Source organism: Melopsittacus undulatus, chromosome 2 (assembly GCF_012275295.1).
Source record: "Melopsittacus undulatus isolate bMelUnd1 chromosome 2, bMelUnd1.mat.Z, whole genome shotgun sequence".
In the NCBI taxonomy this organism is placed as follows: domain Eukaryota; kingdom Metazoa; phylum Chordata; class Aves; order Psittaciformes; family Psittaculidae; genus Melopsittacus; species Melopsittacus undulatus.
Genome location: NC_047528.1, coordinates 6689624 through 6705839, shown reverse-complemented (window position 1 = coordinate 6705839; position 16216 = coordinate 6689624). Strand labels below are relative to the sequence as shown.

Below are 16216 nucleotides of genomic sequence, written 5' to 3'. Positions count from 1 at the left end.
AGAATAAGAGGAAGAAATAATATGGTGATAGAGAAAGAAATTAAAGATATAAGTCTAATTGAAGAAGCTATTTGAGTGATGGGGGAAATCAGTAAGAAATGTTGCCAAAGAGCTATAAAAAGACTGTGATAGTTTGTTGGGGTTTTTTTTCTAAATAGCATAATCAAGGCAATGAAGTGTAAACCTAAGCAAGAATTATCGTATTTGGAAGTTTTCCTAGATTCATATTGGAAAACAAAGGCACTGTGAAGTAGCTTAGAATCCCCAAATTGACTATACAAGTGCTCTAAAGAATAACTTAATTCACAACTGCATAAACTGATAACAGATTAAGAGCTCTGGAGGTAAAGTTTGTCTTATTTAATTTTCCTTTTTGCTTTTTAAAGGAATTCATTACTTTCCTCTACTTATTTAAGGCAAGAGACATTTGAGTCACTCAGTGAATGAGACAAAGAGGTGATCTTTACCTTGCCAGTGGTGATGTTTGCTTTGGTGTAATAATCTACTTTTCATTCAGGAAGTGGATTTTTCTGTGTGAAGCCTAAGTGAATATTTGCCAGTGAACACCTGCTACATGCCAGCTGTAACTCTTGAATGCTGATGGCCTTTTTAAAAGCTCACCACAATTTAAAAGGCTGTGGAAGGTGTTTCAGTGCTGAAGAGCAATTGTTTGTCCTAAGGATGTAAATCTGGTTGGATTAACTGTTTCCTTACAATCCCTTACACTCCCAAATTAGTTGTGCAAGTGCTGTACTGTGACTATCCCTCTGAAATTAGCTTGCTTAGATTACTAACAGCTATGGACTAAGTGTCCTAAACCAGATCTTTACAGAGAAATGCAAGAGATTCTGCTTAACTCAGCACTAAACAGCCGCTTCTTTTTATTCCCCCTATTCCCTCCCACCCAGGTGGGATGGGGAGGAGAATTGAAAAAATGTAAAAGCCCCATGGGTTGAGATAAGAACAGTTTAGTTATTAAACTAAACTACAATATACTATTACTACTACTAACGATAAGTGAAATAACAAGGAGAGAGAATAAAAAACTAGAGATGGGAAAGGAAAAAAAGACAATAAATACAAATGATGCATGACACAATTGCTCACCACCTGCTGACCAATACCCAGCCTGACCTGAGCAGTGATGTGGACCTTCTCTGTGACTCCCCCCCAGTTTATATACTGGGCATGAAGTGCTGTGATATGGAATACCCCTTTGGCTAGTTTGGGTCAGGTGTCCTGTCTCTGCTTTCTCCTGGCTTCTTGTGCCCCTCCTCACTGCCAGGAGAAACTGAAAAGTCCTTGGTCAGAGTAAGTGCTACTGAGCAACAACTAAAACCGTCAGTGTGTTATCAGCATTGTTCTCATACTAAAGCCAAAACAGAGAACTGCAGCAGATAATAGGAAGAAAATTAACTCTATCCCAGCTGACAGCAGGAGAACAATACAACAGCGGAGGAACTATCATCAGAAGGAATAAATTGGGAAGCTTATTGCTAGGCTACCATCCAAAACCTTAGCAAATCTAGGTTTGAAGGCTAGGTAAAGCATTGCAAGGCCAGAGCCAGTGACTGTAAATCTGGCTAAGAATGCAGCACTGCTCTCACGTCCATCAGGAGGGATGCAGCCACCAAACCCCTGAGTTGGTTCAGCACTAGTTCACTCTCCACCTCAGTGTATAATTTCTCTAATGTGTTTCACTTATGGTAGTCAGCCAGTACAACCTGCAGATCAGGTACTACCTGCTCACCCTGTTGGCTTCCTTTAGCCTACCTGGGTAATGCCTGTACTCCAACAAGTGGCACAGCAGTACAACCCTGGATCTGTGGCTGCACCTACTTGAGTGAAGAACATGTGCACTAGGTGTGGTCCACAGCAACAGAGGGTCTGGATGATATGACACTCATACTGTGCAGCTTTTAAGGGGGTTAGTATGCATTACATCTAGTCTGCTGACTGAATGCCTGTTTGCAGCTGCTATGAAATATGCTCCTGGATCATATTATCTGTTTCAGTTTCATTAAGAAAATCCAAATTGTTTTCTAAAAGACCACACCAGAAGACAGCCAAAATCACTTCTAACAACCACTTCTGATCAGGACTGAATGCTAATGTAGATGTGTCTTAAATTACATGTTCTGATTACATTAAAACAAACATGATCCTGCATCCACCTACAATCTAAAAGAAACAGATATCAGTAGGGGAACCTGCAAGGAACATATTCACAGCTGTGTAATTACAACCCTTTGCAGACCTATGAAACCACCAAACAACAATGTATTTTCAGCATAGAATTGGGTAAAAAGCAAGCCTAAATTTCTGAAGAAGAAAGTGACTTCAGTTTCTTTCTGTTTTCAGCAAAAAACCTCAGAATGAAATTAAATCTCTTGGTGTGTGAGTAGCATCATTTTTCCTATAAGCATAAGTAGTTCCACAAAAGCCTGATCTTTGTGACTACGCTGGCCAAGAAGCAACAGGATATGGCCCAAACATGCAAGGGTATTTGTCACAGAAGACATTTTAGGAAAGCTAATACCCTCTTCAATAGCACAGGCTGGGCACTGACAGCCTGGTAGTAGAATCATAGACTATTAGAATGGCTTGGGTTGTAAAGGACCTTAAGATCATCCAGTTCCAACCCCTGCCATGGGCAGAGACACCTCACACTAAACCATCTCACCCAAGGCTCTGTCCAACCTGGCCTTGAACACTGCCAGGGATGGAGCATTCACAGCCTCCCTGGGCAACCCATTCCAGTGCCTCATCACCCTTACAGGAAAGAATTTCTTCCTTAGATCCAACCTAAACTTCCCCTGTTTAAGTTTTAACCCATTACCCCTTGTCCTATCACTGCAGCGCCTAATGAAGAGTCCCTCCCCAGCATCCCTGTAGGCCCCCTTCAGATACTGGAAGGCTGCTCTGACGTCTCCATGCAGCCTTCTCCAGGCTGAACAGCCCCAACTTTCTCAGCCTATCTTCATACAGGAGATGCTCCAGTAGATCCAGGAATGGATTACTCCCCAGTACTTGCCATTCATTAGACTGTAGCTAGATACACATTCAGTTTTGGTCCCTGCACTATAGGAAAGATCAAAATGAAGCAAGTTGAGGGGACTGCTACCAAGATGGTTGGGATTGGAGCACTGGCCTGGTGAGGAAATGTTGGGGGAGCTGGGCTTTTTCAGACTGGAGCAGGAGCACTGCTAGGGACAGCTAACAGCAGACCTCCAGTGCTTACAGGAAGGTCATCAAGACAGAGCTCAGCTTTTCCGACAAGCATGTGGTAACAGGATGGGAGACAGCAGGCATGTGTTGAAACAGGAGAGGATCAAACAGTTTATAAGGAAAAGTATTTTCCTCATGAGGAATGTTGAGCAGTAGAACAGGTTTCATGGAGAGGCTGTGGAAGCTCCATCCTTAGTGATTATTGAGACTTAACTGGATAAATTTCTGAGCAACCTATAGCTGACCCTGGATTATCATGTTAGCCTATGAGGTTATGTGTGTGATTTCCCTTTGCTCCCTTCCACACAGAGAAGCAACCTAGCTGAGACACCTAGTGCAGTCTGGGTGTCTCAGCACCCAAGCATTACCACTAGCGGTAACTGACTTTAGTGGGCATTACCACCAAAACACAGTAAGGAAGTGTTTTTCTCTGTAAGTCTTCAGAGCAGAGCTCTGATCAGTTCCTTTCACATATACTTAGAAAAAACACTGAGTTCAGTCTTCAGCTTAAGCAGTCTTCTGCTTCCTCCAGTAGTTTTTCTAATGGGCATCTCAGGATTATACTACAATGCAGCATTTTCCTGTGCAAGTGCTCAGGATAATAAGCCTTAAGTTCAGGCTTCATGCCATAGAAACATAACTGTATAACATGCCCATGTATACATTTCACATAATCACAATGCTCAGTATGTACATACTCCATCTACTGAATGCTTAACACACTATTAACAATCTGCATTTAATAACCGTAGGATCATCAAGCTGCAAAATGCCTAGATGGCACCTAATTGTTTTGCATTTCAATATTAGTTTTGATTTTGCAGCATCTCTTTTATTGCATCTTAAATTGTAATGCATATAATTTGCATGTTCTTTGGGATCTAAAAGCATTTTGCAGAAACATATCACAGAATCATAGAATGGCTTGGGTTGGAGAGGACCTTAAGATCATAGAATAGTTAGGGTTGGAAAGGACCTTAAGATCATCCAGTTCCAACCCCCCTGCCATGGGCAGGAACACCTGACATTAAACCATGGCACCAAATGCTCTGTCCAAGCTGGCCTTGAACACTGCCAGGGAAGGAGCATTCACAACTTCCTTGGGCAACCCATTCCAGTGCCTCACCACCCTAACAGTAAAGAACTTCTTCCTTATATCTAACCTGAAATTCCCTCTTTAAGTTTTAAACCCATCACCCCTTGTCCTATCACTACAGTCCTTAATGAAGAGTCCCTCCCCAGCATCCTTATAGGCCCCCTTCAGATACTGGAAGGCTGCTATGAGGTCTCCACGCAGCCTTCACTTCTTCAGGCTGAACAGCCCCAACTTTCTCAGCCTGGCTCCATACAGGAGGTGCTCCAGTTCCCTGATCATCCTCATGACCTCCTCTAGAATTGTTCCAGCAGTTCCATGTCCTTTTTATGCTGAGGACACCAGAACTGCGACAATGCTGTAACTGGCATCTCACAAGAGCAGAGTAGAGGGGCAGGATCACCTCCTTTGACCTGCTGGTCACGCTCCTTTTGATACAGCCCAGGATACACTGCTACAAAAATGAAACAAGTTCCCTAGAAGCTACTGAGAATTCCAGAAGGATGACAAGGTCTGGTAAATTTTGTAGAGAAATGGAAAAAAAAATCCACAAAGATCAAGAAAGGATTCATTACTGAGAAAAGAGGAAAAAAAAGTGTTCAAATATCTAATCAATAAGGAATCAGTGAAGCCGAAGTAGGACCATACAGAAGACAAGTGTAATATTGTGTTGATACACTGCCAAAAGAAAGTAATTAATTCTTTCACTCACTCTTCACAAAGGAACATGAAGTTAATGCCAGAAACTGATGGACAGTTCACAGAGGAGGAGAGAAGAAACACTGAAGCTACACAAGTTATAAAGAAATCAGGGTGTCTTATTGGAGAGAACCAGAAAACATGGTGGTAATCTGCACAGATTTTAGAAATAGGCTTTGATCTTGCAAATATATCTGCAAAATGTAATAACTAAGGTATACACAGAGTAAGTTCACTAGGATTTTCTTATCCAACAATGAACCTTGGTCTGGAAGTACATAATTAGTGCAGAGTAATATTATGATTGATTTTCTTTGATCTTTTTACATACAGTAATAAAAGGAGATAACAGTAAGCAAAGAATGAGTCCAGACTGAAAAGATGAAGGATAAAGACTGCAGACACACTGAGAATGATGGCTGCTCATTTTCAGAAGTCAAATTCGGGAGTATAACGTTGTCACAATGAAGAAATGTGCATATCTGACTGCACTGAATCACAGGTTCGAGACTGAGAAGAGATGTTTAACAGATCCTATAAAATATGGAAAGAATTAATTTTACATAGTGGTGTATAAAATAATTATATTTCTATTTAAATTCATCCTGATCAAATTATGCAGGAGATGGTGAATGCAGGGAGTGTGAATGCATTTATTTACAGATGACACAAAAACTGCAAGGAATTGAAAAGAAAACAACAGCTGAACACAAGCAGATTTGCTACAAGGTGCAAAACAACAAAATAAGGTGCAAATTTAGCAAATACAAATATACATTTCTATAGCAAAATGAGCCAAACCTTCATTATACAGCAGTGACTTGGATTTTTCTGTACTGAGAAACAGCAAAGAAGAAATACCAAAGAAATTCTAAACTCTGGTTTCATTTTGCTTTGATTTTGATAACACCATTTGATCCTTAATCTGTTTCATCTCTCCACTTGGGTTAATTAAAAAAAGTCTAAAAGTCACCAACCCAGCAAACAAGTGCCTTTCCAGTTCTGTTTAATGCCCTGTATAAAATGAATGCTTATCTTCACATGTGTCTGGAACACAGTGTCCACAGCCACATAAAGAAGACCTCAATTAGGAACAATTTTGCAGGCAGCAAATAAAAGGTCATGGCAATTTTTTGCTGCTTAGATATCACTCCACAAAACAGAGCTACTGCAGCATATTTTTTGGTGGCATTCATTCTCTACCTGCTGAAATCTCTGCAAAAGCATCAACACGAATACAACTTGACATAGATTAACTTCTGCTGATTCACCAGGGTTAGGATTTCCCCCTCAACAAAGGATAAAATAAACTTTCTGAGTGGGAAAGGATCATCTCCAAAGGACAACATACTAGCACTGCAAAGAATCAGGAAGAATTTCTGAAGTGAGATTAATTAGAATAAGCACACTTCCTCGGGAAAAAAAGATAGAAAAGTATTTTCTTTGAACATCTACATGGAACATACATTTAAAGCATTCCTACATGTAGGTAACAGTCCACTGAGAATGGCACATTTTCACATCTTTCCATTTTCTTAAAATGAGCAGTAGAATCAGTACTGTTATAATGAACAGGTTTTCTGAAATATTTTAAAGATTTGGTACATTTTGACTTGTCACTGATGTATCTAATACATTTATCCTCTTCTCAGTTAAAGGTTTATCAAAGAAATGTGAGCCATTGCTTTCTCTTCATAAAATGTCGGGTTTCCAGAGTAATGCTTTTTTAACTGTAGCCTCAGAAATATATATAGAGAATGGGGAAAAGGAAGATGATGAAAACATAACTCATCATTATTATAGAAGTTGGAATGATTACCGCCAGTAAGATATATGGTGAATTAAAGTCCTTATATGTAACAAATTTGGGCCAAAAAATGTGATTTATGTTTGTCATACTTACCATAAGAAGTCTATCTCCAACCTGCAATCTCCCATCCTTTTGCGCAGCTCCCCCATCAATAATCTTGGTAACATAAATGCTGTTGTCCCCAGGGATGTGTTGGTTTCCAACCCCTCCTGCAATACTGAATCCTAGACCTAGAGAAGATAAGGAAAACAAAACATTATGAATACAATATATAACTTCAGGGAGGAGTGCAAGAGTAACATATATTTAGTGTACAATTACAGGGTTTTTTACAGAAACACAAACAACATAAGAGACATTTGTGGGGTCAGTTCTTTTTCACTTTCTCTAGAACATCAGAGACATAAATAAACCAATGAAATCCTTTGTGATGTGCAAATATAGGAAGGTAGGGACAAAGAGAAGAGAAACACTGATGATTCTGTACCCATGTCTAGTCTTCGCCAGGCGCCAGTGAAGCTGACACCAAGAAGTTATGGCGCAATTTACCATTACACCTAATAAAACTCTGATGCTTGGAGTTTGTCTTGATAAATATTGGTGTAAAATGTATCACTGTCTATCAGAACAAAATCAAAGTTACTCTGATTGTCCACACAATTTGAAAAATGCTTGGAGAGGTGTACTGCACATTTTGCAAGTTTCTGTAGTACCACAGTGAAGTGTGTCTAAAAGTGAAAGACTTGGATTTAAATCTGCTTCACATGTTTCTCTAGGACAAAATATCTTTGGCTATGGATACATACAATAAGAAAGAACAGTCATTTGAAATATGTAACTTCTGTTCAGTGATGTGTGAAATTCCTAGAACAACACCCAAAGAGCTAAACTTTGGAACAGTGTCAGTAATACATGCTGATGTGATTCAGGAAAAGGAAGGGAGAAGAAATAAAAGACAGTTTTACCTTTTCCCTATTTATCCTCTCCTCTGGCACACTGCATGGGCAGACAAATCATTGCCTTCATTTGTAACAAGAATTTTATGTCTCAATCAGAGAAAAGACAGAAATTACAGTGCTTTTATTTCCATAAAAATCTACTTCACACAGCTAATTTTTCATAGATCATATAGCTAAAGTGAACTTCCAGCTGAACAAATAAGCTGTCAGTGGCAATAACCATCTTAGATTATTGCTTCAACCAGGCATTTCCCTTTTAAATGCATAGAAAAAATGGTTATATCTATTTAGAGAATAATAAAGTTTTATCTATGAATTCTATGCTGTTCAGTCATTTTTAAAGCAAATATGATAGTAATATCTGCAGCCTGAATAGTTTAATGAAATAGTAAAAGAGTTGCCTGGAATTTGGCATTTTAGCACAAACTCACCAGCCTGACTCCTATAGGCAATAAAACTTAAGGGTGGGTGTATTTAATACACACAGGCTTATCTAACAGCTGTATTGAGTATAGAGATAAGGTTTTTTGAGTGGATTTAATATTTTTGCTTTTTTTTTTTCCTCACATTGCTTTTATTTTATCATTAAGTATTAAAAATATGTGAGGTCTGATAACATAATGGATACTTAATGGATAGTGTCAAAAAGAGTAAATTACCAAAAGGAAACCTCTAAATTTATATCTCAAATTGAAACACTACTTAATTAAGTAAGATGAGCATTAACAATACACATGAAGTTAATTCAGATGTATGTAATAATTAAAACTTTATTTAATTTCCAGCTAAAGCTGATGATCACTGTTACTATTTAGGTACTACTGCCAGGACAAGTACAAGGATAAAAGGATTATGATTTCTTTAGCATGGAGGAATTTGTTCATTATCCTGGGACTACAAACAAAGAAGCAAAGAGATAGTCTAAGAAAATATCAGAAATGGAAATTTTCGTTACAACATTAGCTGTAGGCAAGGAACAATGATTGAATAATGCTCATTGGTGAAATAATTATCATCATTTTGAACCAAAAAAACATCAGCATACATTTCTACCAGTAAAATGAAGATTTGAGAGGATTCCAGAATGATGATGAGAGCAAATGAGTGGGTTAACTGCAGCCAGAGAGCTTCAGCTCTTGTATGTCCCTTCTAAGTTTAACCACTCTTCAATTTGATGATTGACACTGTATACTTGTAAAGGACAAGGTAACTTCTGGCCAGATAGCTGTTCTGTATTTGGTGCAAAAGGGGTTCCTAATTCAGCTTTCTCCTGCTGAATATAAGCAAACATTAACAAAGATAATCCCTTCCATTTACTGCAGTGCTGAGTGAGGTGCTAGTGTTTGCTCTTTGCATGGTTGTAACGTAACTGATGTATGAAACCACAAAGAAAGAAGTAACACTTGCTACTCCTATTGCAAAAGTGTAGTTAATAATGATGAAAGGAGTAACTTTTTCTGCTCCTCTCATCTACATGACATAGCTGCGTTACAAGGCATTGTGTTTGCAAGCAGGAACCAGAAAAAACAGCATTGAGTATAAAAAGGTTTAAAGAAGCAGAACAAGACAGGAGTCAATACTGCAGGAAGAAAGGGAAGAGTGTGTAGGAGTGCTAACTGAAGAAGAGAGAGATTTTCCATGTCCCTCCTATCAATAATGATTTCATTTCATTGCCTAATCATACTTGCCTTCTTTAAAAGCTTTCTTCTTGGGAAAAAAAGGGGAATGGAAGAATGGCACATTTACTTTTTATTAAATGACTTTTGCTAATTGTTAGGGCATTAGGAAAATATAGTACAATAAAACTTTTGCGTAGGACTCATATGGCCAAATGACATCTGACAGCTGTGCTAATCACTTATGCTACCTTTATAATCAATGAAAATTCATTAAAGGCTTTTTAAACCATGATTCACCTCATCTCAAAGAGACATGTGAAAGAGATGAGATGAATCACACTCTTGGTTTCTGAATGGCTGGGGGCTGGATGTGGGAAGAGATGGGTGGGAGGATCAGTGCTATAAAAGTTCACAACCTGAGTTAGAGTCTCACCTTCATTTAGACTGTTTATGTTTTGGTTTAAGACCTCAGAAAGGTTTGTGCATCTCTGGTGTGGATCCTTCTTGCCACTAGCTACACCAGGTTAGATTCTTACTCTATTTTGAAATCAGATTCCTTTGGGAACACTGGGAGCAACATGTGTTTTCTAAACTTGGTCTTTTAAATTGCTGCACTGAATTAAAAAAAAATCAAAATAAAATACCATTTATAATTGCAGAACTTATTAGTTCTTGTGGTTGGGAAAACACTGCCACCAAAACAAGAATTACTTTGAGGAAACACCTCCCTCTGACTTCTTGTTTTCCTAATGTGCAATCTGCTTCTCAGCAACACCTCAGCTTGGATAGAACACTCGATTTTCCCACATTAGGAATTAGGTGGACGACAGATTTAGAGTGGAGATAAGGCAGAAATTTTTACTACGAAGATGGTAAAGCACAGGCAAAGGTTGCCCAGAGAAGCTGTGGCTGCTCCATCCCTTGCAGTGTTCAAGGCCAGGTCATATGGGGCTTGGAGCAACCTGGTCTAGTGTAAGACAGGACTGGATTAGATGCTCTTTAATGATTCCTTCCAATCCAAACTGTCCTATTATTTTATGGTTCTATGAAGAGAAGACTACCCCAAGAGGAATAAGGAAAGAAAACTGGATTAGATACTGATGTGCATACACCCAAGCCAACCTCAGCTCTTTTCAAAACAGTTCTACAGCACTTAGTTACAAACAATATAGGTCTGTATTGTTTCATTGTGGAAACTACTTAATTTTAAAGAAGCTATATTAACATAGCCTCTGTTTTCCTCTCAAAGGGAGAACAGTTTCATCCTGATGAACCCACCAACAAAATCATAACATCTGGAGCAGTTCAGTCTCATCCAGCTTTCTAATTAATCAAATTCCACTTGGAGGGAGAAAAAGAACATGGGTAATATAAAATGCTTTGATGATATCATTTCATCTATCTCCTTTATGTTGTAGGGATAGATCTGAATATCAATTTATTTGAGTTCCTATAACAATTCCTATTCCTGACTCATGTGACAGCTTATACCAGATGGACTTACATGAATAAAATATGACTACATTTTGTTCTGTGGGTGAAAAGTCAGTACTGAAATATAGTAGGATTCATAAAACTTCAACATTAATAACATACTTAAAAGCTGTCTACTTCCACTGCTATTGTTAATTCCTGTTTCAGACCCTGCTCCCAGTTCACTTCAGATGACTCCTTTTGTAAGCAACAATTTGATAACAACCTAAACTGGGAAAAAGGCTCCTAGAAATCTAACTGAGCCTATCACTACCTAGTGTTTCTAACAGCTCTGGGTTAACAACATCAAGCATCTTCTTTATTGTTTTGACACTTATTTTTTCCAGAAATATCTAGTGGTTTTGGTTATTTCTGAGTTGATGTCATAATAAAAATGATGTACAGTGCCACCAGGTAAGTAAGAACATCCTCTGAAACCACCTTACACAAGGAGAAAATTATTGTCCCTTTAACATTGTTTGTCATTAGATTCTCAAGCCTTCAGCTATTTACCCACAGTTCCTTTGTTCTTGCCCACAGCCATTTTTATAGTTATTATTTTCACGAATCCCTGCATTCTGGCTGCCAGTTCATCACTTTCCTGTACTACTGAACCAACAGAGATGACAGATTTCAGTACAGCCTCTGCTTAGGATCAAAGGGGAGAGCACACACAAGCCTTCAACGAGTACGGTCAGCATACTCGTGAGAGATGCTATGACTGGATACTGTTTGGGAGTTGCCATTGTATAGCAGGCAAAGAAAATCCTGTTCTTGCAAATAAGCCCTGATTACACAGCAGCACTAGCATGCCTTTGTGAGAGAACAGACCCTTCCATAGCCTCAGGAACAGAGGACTTGGAGCTTTCCTGTATTGAGCCAGATTTTGGTCAGAGTTTTCAGTAGAATGTAAGCAGTGAAATTTTTCATCTTTCATCTGCCTTTACCTGCATCACTATTAAACACTTCACATTCAAATTAAAAAAATAAATTTTAATAAAATAGTTCCAATTTTGACTATTCTTAATTTATTAAAAAGACAAATTTAATTGAAATTTAAAACATTATAGTAACACAATCTGTCTGCACAGCCCAGTGAAGGAATCTGCAGCTCTATATCTTGTTGCTTGCTTGATTAAAGAGAGAAAACAGAGATAATGCCTTCAATAAAGTGGTGATGCCCAAGGAAGTTGTGGCTGCCCCATCCCTGGCAGTGTTCAAGGCCAGGTTGGACAGGGCTTGGAGCAACCTGCTCTAGTGGAAGGAGTCCCCACCCAGGGGCTTGGAACTGGATGAGCTTTAAAGGTCCTTTTCAACCCAGGCCATTGTTCTATGATTGTATGATTCATAGTAACCCAAACAGCTCTCTGAAAGACTAAAGACTCGGAAGAATGGCAGTCACCTACAACTCAGCAGAGGAGAGATTGTGGCAGCAGCAGGTGTTGGGTGACCCAATAGGCCACGACTGCAGGCTGGTTTCCATACGTTTGACTGAGAATACCTAAGCAGGTTTGCAGTCTCAAAGTTCACAAACTGCCATCTATAGCATTAGAAAGCATATGTAATTTGAAAATTCAGCCACCACAACTCCATCCATGGCTCCTCATATCTGTTCCAAAATAGCCATGTGTCGGGATGTCCCAGATAGCTCCCTGCATAACATTGCTTTCTCTGAGCTTGCGCTCCTGCTGCAGATAGGGCAATGCACTGTGTTGTATCTTTTCTCTGGACATAAAGAGTTCATCAGCATCACCTGAGACTCACAAAAGTCAGAAATGTAGAAGTGTTCAGAATATGGGAAAATGTGTACAGGAGTTTTCTTGTTGGGTTTCTCCACTCTGGGTTCAGAAGCAAATTAAACAACTACAGCACTTTTCCAACTACTTTTTCATTCCTTGGGGCATTAAAATCTAACAATGTAGTCATATCTATTGGGTTACAACAAGAAAGAAAGCAATCTGTTTTCAGGACATAGGGTTACACTTCCTGGCTTAAAAATAAGTGTTGACATTTCCAGCCAGAGAGGAGCTGATGGGAAAGTGAGATTACAACGCAAATATTATCATACCTGCAAGGCAATGAATGCATGTTTAAAAACAATCATGCTGTAAATACAGTAGATAAAGCATTGGTTTTACATTATCATAACAGTAAAGCTAGTCTTTCTGTTATCTTCAAAAATGCCTCTAAAACACATCTTGTTCTATTATACTGCTATTTGTGGAAATTTGTAGAATAAGCTATCTAACATGTAAATGAAAACAATCCCTCCTTTTCTATTCAGTTCTTCAGTTAAATGTTTTTCCCATTATGATTTTTTTTTTGCCTACATATAATTATCCCCAAAGATACATTCCCTTCAGATACAGTCAAAACAGAAAGGAAACAGAGATCTAGGGAAATACACTTAGAGCCTCATTAGAAGTTGTGTTTGTTCTATACTTTCATATTTATTCAAATTAATTAAGAATAGATTTCCCAGAAAACACAGACAATGAGCACTGGTCTAATTGCACAATAGAAATGCTCAAGAATACTTTAGAATATCTTGAAAAGAGAAGTCGGTATTCCTAGTGATTCACAGTACCTTGATTTCTAAAGCATCAGTGAGGATTTAAGTTCACTGAAAATCAAATTAAATCACACTGTCAGAATTGTCCTGGTGTATGTACAAGGAAGAGAAAATTATTTCACTTTTGACATATATTGACATTCCAAGAACTGTAGCAAGCAGTTCAGCTCTTTTCGGAAAAGCCACAATACACCAAGTCTAAACATTTCACATTAAAACCAGTCAAATTATGGCTTTAAAGAGGTGAAGATTAGTGATGTAAAGCAGATAAAGCCAAGATCTGCCACTTAGGAACAGGATTTAACTGCTTAAAACTTGATTTTTTTAATGTCTTTTCTCTCATTTCCATGCCCAGTTTGCATATGCCTGCAAGTGAAGCTGTGTATGCACGTTGCCTTCCTGTTCACACAGGAAGTGTTTGCATATTTTTGGTGCACTCACAGGGACAAACATCCCTCAGATACAGAGTTGCTAAAAGACACACGTCTTGATGAAGCTAGACATCATTTGGCTGCTGCCTGTGTGATGGGGTCATCCACATCTTGCAGGGAATGTTAAACAGTGTGACAGTATGGCTGAATGGGATATGAACAGACTTTTAAAACTACCTTTTTTCCTCATTCTATCTTTTTCTGCATTAGCATCCTCATCCCTGCCCTTTCATTCACTTGGGCAAAATTCAACTGGACTATGCATGACTACAGATGGAGAAGAAATCCCTGGAAGTGTTCAGGGACAGGTTGGACAGGGCTTTGAGCAACCTGCTCTAGTGGAAGGTGTCCCTACCCATGGCAGGGGTTTGGAACTGGATGAGCTTTAAGGTCCCTTCCAACACAATCCATTCTGTGATTCCGTGACTCTAAGCAGCCAGTTGTTGTAATTAGAAGCAAAAAGCCAAGTGAGGGGTTTCAGGGTGTATTTTCAAGATTGCCATATGCTGAACTAAAGCCTCACTATTGTCAAAAGAGAAAGCTCTGCTCTGCTCCCTGCCTTTGGCCACACTTTCCCACTGCCTGCCTTGCATTAGCCATGAAGATTTTCTAGCCACATGGATTGGCAAGATGAAAATGGCATAAAACCCAAACGAAATCAGTGTGAATTACAGACCAGATGCGTATTCACCAGCAGCTACAGAGATGGCAGCAGTAAGAGCCGGCAGCTGATGATGGTATTGGGTTCACATACCCCCTTTGCTGGCAGCACAGTTTTGTATATGGCACTTTATTACAGAGTTGTGACTCCTATGGAGGGCAGTGCAATACTACCACTGCTGTTCAGCAAACTCAACTTGGGGGATGTGGCAAGAAAGAAAGATGCAGGGACAGAAGCAAGGAGCTGAAGTGAGTAGGACAGAAATGGCTATTTTGGCTAGAAATGCACCTGAATAATAATCAGTAAAAATATGCCTTTTTTACTGTGTGGAAAAGGAGTAATAAAACTGCTCCACTAAGCTTAAGAGAGAGAAAGAGATGTTTAGCAATTGCAGGTTTGTGGTGCTCCTGAGAAGTAAGACAAATCTGATATCGCTATAGTGGAAGAACACAGTGTAATAATAATGCTTATTCAATACTTCTCCAAATTTTGCGCTGGCTGGTACACTGCTACTATGAGCCTTTCCTGGTTAGAGAACCAAATAATAATCCTTTAAGTCACCCTTTCCAGAGAAGTGTCCTTGTTTCCTAACTTATGTTTTAAAACAATCAGTCTCATTATCATAAATAAAAATGCTTTTATACCTGTAATTATTTTAACTGCATCTTCAGGTAAAAAATGCCATTTTCCCCTTAGTGTGTAGCAGATAATCAGTCAGCTCTTTAAGGAGAAGTATTTGGAAATGGCATCCAGATCCAGATGGGATCAGTACGGCAAAGAGCTCACTGATGTAAACCAAAAAGACGTCCCTTTTCCTTGTCTCCTCTCTTCACCAGACAATTCAAATGATATCTTGAAGGGTTTTTCCTTTTCACCCACTCCTTGTGTTCCTAAACTTCACTTGATCCTGACATTTTATATATATATATATATATATATATATATATATATATTGCCACATCAATTCATACATGTAACTTTAGGACAAAGAAACAAAAATAACAGCTCCTCTGCAGTGTCGAGACAAGCAGGCAGTTACAGAAACCTCAAATGACTGCAGCAAGAAGATCCAAAGAATCTACTATTGTTCTTACATTATCTATTTACTTGGGTTCAGATCCTGAAATATGGTTCACTTTTCATGCACAAGGTACCAGTTGTTTCAAGTATAGGAACCAACTTTATGCTGACAGTTGATCATAGTCTGCCTATCATTAACAGATAGTACCTATGTAATTTTCTGCACAAATTACTGCAATTACTGACAGCAGCACAAGTTATTTCACCTACTAACAACATAAATGAAAAGCATTTGTTCCTGTAGATGTGTATATCAAGATGACTTTTAAAGTAGTTATTACTTTTTGCTGAGATGGTAATTTTTTAAAGTCAAAGTACTATGTAAAGCTGTGTTTTTCCTGCCCTTTTTATCAATCAAGATTCATTTGTGAAACCTACAGACTTGACACAGGAGAAAACTGTTGTAAGTCATGACAAAATGCTATTTGCTTTGTATAACATGAGGTGATACATCTTTAACTGAATACAGCTGGGTTACTGCTTTCAAAGTTCTATGGCTCTTTTAGACAATATTTAATAACTTCTCACCAATAAAATGGAGACAGAAAGAGCAGTCTGTCAGCTTGGGATCTGTTTAACAACCATAAATGT

The 16216-nt window shown here is 38.7% G+C and overlaps 1 protein-coding gene across 1 annotated transcript in view; it reads right to left on the bottom strand.

The window, feature by feature from the left end:
* Positions 1-16216, bottom strand: part of LOC101881240 (disks large homolog 2) — a 423431-nt gene that overhangs the window by 266680 nt on the left and 140535 nt on the right. The window contains 1 exon segment of the mRNA XM_034072915.1: positions 6924-7060. Coding sequence (XP_033928806.1) covers positions 6924-7060 — 137 coding nt within the window.